The 6,793-nt window shown below is 35.7% G+C and overlaps 1 protein-coding gene across 2 annotated transcripts in view; it reads left to right on the forward strand.

Annotated features, from left to right (window-relative positions):
• Positions 1–2,352: 2,352 nt before the first annotated feature.
• Positions 2,353–6,793, forward strand: part of LOC102602976 (uncharacterized) — an 85,598-nt gene continuing 81,157 nt past the window's right edge. The window contains exons 1-6 of one of the 2 annotated variants that reach the window (XM_006338065.2): positions 2,353–2,501; positions 2,641–2,874; positions 4,483–4,542; positions 4,625–4,717; positions 5,348–5,576; positions 6,603–6,709. In XM_006338065.2, the coding sequence (XP_006338127.1) occupies positions 2,496–2,501; positions 2,641–2,874; positions 4,483–4,542; positions 4,625–4,717; positions 5,348–5,576; positions 6,603–6,709 (729 nt within the window). In that variant the 5' untranslated portion in view covers positions 2,353–2,495. Of the gene's footprint in view, positions 2,502–2,634; positions 2,875–4,482; positions 4,543–4,624; positions 4,718–5,347; positions 5,577–6,602; positions 6,710–6,793 lie in introns of those variants that run through there. The other variant, XM_006338066.1, reaches the window with a different exon arrangement.

The following is a 6,793-nucleotide window of genomic DNA, read 5'->3' on the forward strand; positions in this document are numbered from 1 at the left end:
CGTCAAAACAAGGAACTTAGCCTAAAATCCACCTTTGGCTCTCAAAGACCAACAAATCCAGCTGAAACACAACTTTCTGAAGCCAACTACGCTGATTCAAAGGATACCCATCCTGCGAACGGAAATTTTGCACTGAGCTTAGCTCTAAGGACTTACTCCAAGCAAATGAACTTTTGAAATATCGACACCACTAGTCCACAAGCTACTCTGCCATAAAGGATCTCAACCGACCATCCTAATCTTAGGAAAACCAAGCCATTAGGCGGCATCAACTGGATGGTAGTGGCCCAAGGATACCAACTCATGTCACGAACCACACAAGCTACAATTCATGACAAAAGTCAATCACACATCCTGAACTATAACCAACTCATAGATCGCACGAATTACTTTGACCCCGTCCTGAAGATGAACCTTCAAAGAAAATTTCCATTTTCCAACAAAGCTTAGGCCTGAAGCCACCGACGAACACCACATTTCTAACTCTAAATCATACACTGCCTTAAGAGTTATCAACACAACATCAAATAACCAACAACAAGGAAAAACCAGGGATCACACCACTAGATTTTGGCTAGCCATAACCAAACTCTCGGACCCAAGAAGTTGACAAATCCAAAAAGATTGAACGAGCAAAAACACAACTCTGCAATCGAGGAAAGACTAAGGAAAAGGGAGAAAGCAACCAAAAAGGACTACCACAATATTGCCTTGAAACGTTAGTCTGCTCGCAAGCCTGTGGACGAGCACCACAATTAACTCTTTCATAAAATGTACACAACTTTTTCTATAAAGCTCAGATTGACGAACGGTATGATAATATGAAAATTAAGATGGAAGAACTTCAATTGTGTATATAATTTACCACTACATACTTTATAATTCCAGACTGGTGTTTGCTTGAAGTTTACCCTAGTATGCACTTATACAAAAACTTAATTGGAAGAAGCTTTTATCTTAACTTTATGCTAGACTTTCCTTGTGAACTTATTTTACATCAATTACACTTTCCACACTGAAATTTGACCTTTACATTTAGCACAATAAAGTTCATTAGTTTTAGATCTAATTTCATATGTGAAACGATTCAAATTATAGTCCAAAAATTTGTAGTGTTATACTATCTCCCCCCTAAAAATCATTCGTGCTCGAATAACAAAAATAAACAAAAAAGAAAAAGAAAATAGAATTTGACTTTTGGGATTTATCAATTAAAAATGGATTTTTGCAATACTCTAGATGAAAACAAAGCTTTACCTTTTTTCTAATTATTATTAATCTTTTTAAAAAAAATAAAGCATCTAAGAGGGATTTGGGTGTATTTTCCAATTAGAGAAAAGATATAAAAGCACAACTGAAGTTGTTTCGAATTTTCAAAAAGACACCTTAACTTTGAGGATGTCCTATCACCCCACACAATTATTGAATATTTTTGTAAAAGGACCATTTTGACCCATTTTCTCATTATGTTTGTGAACACGCACATGATGCGTGAGAAGGTCCCTTTTTAATGCCAAAAACCAATTAAAAACTGCCACATTTAAGTTATTTTCTTTATTAATTATTTACTCCATTTCAAATTCATCATCTTCCCCAACAAAAGAGTCATATGTACTCTATGATGAACTGATGAAATCAACTCAATTAAGGTAGGAATTCGTTTTTAATTTCCAATCGAAAAAGCTAATTTAAAGTTGTCCGAGGTTTCATTTCTTCTTAATTTCATTTAGTTTTGAGAACCCAAAAAATCAAACCCAAAGTTGTCCATTGAAGCTCGGGTTTTATCAATCCATGGTTTGAAAACAAGCCCAATCGCCAGCCACTCAAAAGGCATGGATCCAAATACCACTACTATCGATTTCAACAAATTATTCTTCGTCGTTGAAACCACAAGCAGCTTTTTCGATATACATGTTGATGAGGGTTTTAGTTTGCAGCTGAAACGATTTGCTATTGTTACTATTTTAACCTGTTAATCTTCAATTCATTGTTTACTCCGCTAGTTCTCCAAGAAATTTGACCAACAAACATCAAAATTGTAGGAGATGATCTTCAACAATGCTTATGATTGAGGAAAATGATGAGAGAAACTAAGAAATGAAAAATGGAGAACAAGAGTTTTCTTTTTTGAAACGATTTGGGTCGGGTCGGGTCGGATTTGAAGAAATTAATTTAAATTAAATTAATAAAAAAAGTGAGCACCACGCGCCTGTTCACAGTAGAGAAAATGGGTCAAAATGGTCCTTTTACAAAGATATTCAATACTTTTGTGGGGTAATAGGACGCCCTCTAAATTAAGGTATCTTTATGAAAATTCGAAACAATTTCAGTTGTGCTTTTATGTGTTTTCTCTTCCAATTAAAGAGCTTGGCGAGTGACTTCTCCAAAGAACAAGAAAGAATTTAGAGAGTTTTCTCTTCTTCATCAAATCAACGTGCATCTTCATAATTTTTAGTGTCTGCGTCTGCTTCATTCACTTCAATCAAAACCCAGTCATGGCAGTACTATCTCACTCTTCGATTTCACATTTCATCTTCTCCAATCCAAAGCTGATCACAAATTTTTTCATGTATGATATATATGTGCTCTTTCCAACTCTAAATTTTGCTTCTCTTTTTTCTCGTTTTGTAAATGATGCAGGATTCGTCGGGGACGACACTAATGGATCTGATAACATCAGACCCATCATCCACCTCAACTTCATCACAGTCGACGACTGCTCCACCGCCGATAATGCCTCAACAGACGCCGCCGCCGCCTTTCGCATCCACAGATCGGAAGAAGAAGGGAACATTGATGCAGATCCAAAGTGATACTATTTCTGCTGCTAAGGCTGTTCGTGCCAACATTATGCCTCAGAAGCAAAAGAAAAAGGTAAATTTTTACATATTATTTTATGGCTCTAAATGCTATACTATTATTTCGAATCACAAAATTGTCTGTCTCTGACACTGGCTAATTTGAAATCAAGCTATGAACTTTTGTTGTCAATTTTTTACATCTTTTACTGTTGCACTTTCAGTTCAATTGGTATCCCATTACCAATCTTTAAATTCCTTTATATACATTTCTAACACAAGCCAGATGTTTGAGAAAGTGTTAGTGAGAAGGCAAAGACTTATTTGCATTATTGAGCTGGAAAATCTCTTTTTGACTTCCAATGTCTAGTTAGTTGTTATTACGTGGAAAATCATATTAGATTAGTTAACTTGAACGTGGTATCAATTGAGATCAGTTAGATTCATTATACTTCTTCGGTACCCAACTTGATCAGTTGTGTCTAAACCTTAGTTCAAGATGGTCGGCCTCTGCTTGATTGGTTTGTGAATTAAGATAAGTAGTTTTTATTAGTCTGTACATTGGGTTCATTGGTATGTGTTTTTTATTTCCTGCTCAGCAATTCCCACAATCTTCATAGTCACAAGCTCACAGAGAGACAGCTTAGATCCAATTATTGAAAATATTTGGCCCTTACCGTCAATTTACTCTTGTCCATTACCAAAGAGGCCTACATCATTTGTCAATTTGTTAGTCTGTGAATTCATTGCAACATTAACAATGTTAACTCCTTCTGCCCACGGTTTGTGTAAAAGGGCATTTAACAGTAACAAGTTAAAGAAGAGGATAAGCATGGATTTATCACCCAACGTAATGCATACATAAGCCACCAGATAGCTTATCAAAATGGTAACGGTATCTGCAATGCCCCTTTCAGTCCATTCTTCTTCAGCATAAATTCCTGATGAAAGGGAAAAACCACTGTGTCGGCTTGCACCAGTGGAAAGGGTTCCCAAGCGAGACCTGTCTTGGTCACAGTAGATTCATGTCCTTCTCCATCAAAGTCGATATTCACATGATAGGCTAGAATATAGGAAATAACCTCGGAAAATTGGATGCCAAGAAATCCATCAAGAGTACTACCAGGAGAAAAAGAGCTCCGGAAGCACTTGAAATATAATACAAAGAGCTTCAGAAGCACTTCAAATATAATACAAACAACAATCCCTAACATGCTCACCCTCCACAAATGTTTCCGGTGCACTTACTATCACCAATTTATAACCTTGATCTTTTTGATCTATAGTATAACTCTTCAGCATTATCAAATTGAGTGCAGTTATAACCTGCCTGCAACTGCACATTTGTTCAAGAGGATAATATAAATGAATATTTCTACTTTCTAGCATACTTCATCCTCGTTCATAATTTTTCTTGTAAACCTCCATTGCGCACAATGCACAATCTTATTGCGGCTATACTCATGTAATAATTCTACCCCTTTGTTGGTGTTATAGAAGGAAAAATGTCCCTTCCAGCTTTTGGGAATTTATATTATAGGACTAGACCTAGCTAACCTAAATGGTGTATATTTTTAAGGTAATGGGACATATTGTCTTTGACCAAAAGTTGTTTGAATATCTCTGATCTTTTGTGTGCCTTTCTAGTGTACCTGATTCAATTTGCTTGGCTTTTTTTGTACAGCCAGTTTCTTATGCACAACTTGCAAGGAGCATCCACGAGCTAGCAGCCACATCTGATCAAGTACATTAGCTTTCTCACTTTGTACTTTCCTCTGGAAAATTCTTTCTTTAATTTTTCTCTTTTTGTTTGTGATTAATTGCAGAAAAGTTCTCAGAGGCAATTGGTTCATCATGTTTTCCCCAAACTGGCAGTATACAATTCTGTTGATCCTTCTCTAGCACCATCTCTTCTTATGGTATTGTTTATGACCTTTTTAATCCCATTTCTGCAATTCATTGCTATTTCTTCTCAGATAAAGAAAAACTAGAAAGAACTTTTGAGTTTGCAAAACTAGAGAATAATACCAGAAGAGGGCATACATTGAGTATTTCTGACTTTTATTTACATGAAATGGTTGAATAGTCGAGCTGTGATATGTATTTAGAGCTTGAATGCTTAATGTGTCTTGAAAATTTTGACTATCTGGTGTAAATGTGCATTTTGACTACTTATTTGTCTTGTTTCGTCTTTAGCATTGCCTTTGATTCAAGAAGGTACGCATAAATTTAACCCAAAAATTTGTCTGTCGTCTGTTCTTCAAAAAACAATTTGTCTGTGGTGAAGGATTTGGTAGTTGTAGGAGTTTACCACTCTGAAAATGTTCTTTTCCTTTTATTTGGAGAAGATTGTAGATTATTCTACTTTAGGAAAGAAGTGATTTATTTTTTTAAAATATCTTAGAGCTTCCTTAAGCAGACTCTGGATCAGTATTCATATCTTAGAGCTTCCTTATGTTATTCTTATGCTGGACAGAATGTGTTTTTATATATCTGTTAAGCTTTATGAAAAATTTACCCACTCTTCTCTTTCTTTCATTACATCACAGCTTGATCAACAGTGCGAGGATCGAACTGTTCTACGTTATGTCTATTATTACTTGGCCCGAATTCTCTCAGATAGTGGTTCGCAAGGTGTAAGCTCAGGTGGTGGGATTCCTACACCAAACTGGGATGCTTTAGCTGATATTGATGCAGTTGGAGGGGTGACAAGAGCTGATGTGGTACCTAGAATAGTAGATCGGTTAACATCAGAGGCCTTAAATGAAGATGTTGAGTGTAAAGTCTACTACTATTATTCACTTATTCTGAGTTGCAATTTCTATGTTTTATATTTCTTCTTTCTAAAACAATCATCATATCAGTATTTCTTAATTTTTTTTTATGAAGTAATACAATTTAATGAATGAAGGGTGCTAAACCATCTGTAAACAGTAGTATACCAAAAAGTAGAATAACTTATAAAATGATATGGTGTTCTACAGAAGTCACCCAATATTATCTACAAATAAAAATTACGTGGTGTACAAAAAAGCGTTAAGGGATAAGATTCTGCTCATCAATTGTGCAAATCATTCTCTGCTCCTTCTAAAGCTCTCATATTTCTCTCCCTTCAAACAGTTCACATAAGTGCTAGAGGAGCCACATCCTCTCTCTTCTAACAATCTTCCCCATCCAATCCAAAGGTGGAATTGATAACCACCCTATTTCTTGATGTTTGACCTACTGATTTTTAGGGCCACATAAATAGGATGCAACAACCTGAGATGTAAGAAGCAACATTTTTTCTCGATGTTTGACCTACTGATTCTTTTAGCTTGTTGCATTGCTTGAATGCAACCTTTTGAATCCTCCTCAAAATTATTTAAAGGTGAAGAGTGAATTCTTGTAAACCGAATATGCTCCCTCCAGAAATATAGTTGCTCTGCTGTCAACTTAATTGTCAAAATTTTTGCCGTGCACTTCCATTTGTACATGCCATTATTTGCTTTGAGTCTTGCTGCTACTAAAGCAGATCTATAAGTTATGAACCAACTCATTCTCTAAGATCTGTTGGGTTGACAGGAATTTCTCACACTTGGTGTTAACTTCTATATATCATTCTTAGGGCCATTACAAGCAGAACTTTAGTAATTAGATAATTTTTTTTCATATGGTTGTCTTTTCTCACACATGAATTTAACTTCTATATATCATTCTTAGGGACATTACAAGCAGAACTTTATTAATTAGATAAATTGTTTCATATGGTTGTCTTTTTGTTTAACTGGATGAAGTTGATGATGCTCCTTTGTCCTTTTGAAGTTCATGCACGACGTCTTCAAGCACTAAAGGCTCTTACATACGCACCTTCTAGCAGCCCTGAGATATCACAGAAGTTGTATGAAATCGTGTTTGGCATTCTAGATAAGGTTTGTCCACAAATCTATCTATCTTATTGTCTGCTCCTTTATACATTTTCATTGAACAATCTCCCCCCCCCCCCCTCACCCCCC

This window comes from Solanum tuberosum, unplaced genomic scaffold (assembly GCF_000226075.1).
Source record: "Solanum tuberosum cultivar DM 1-3 516 R44 unplaced genomic scaffold, SolTub_3.0 scf00002, whole genome shotgun sequence".
NCBI lineage: Eukaryota > Viridiplantae > Streptophyta > Magnoliopsida > Solanales > Solanaceae > Solanum > Solanum tuberosum.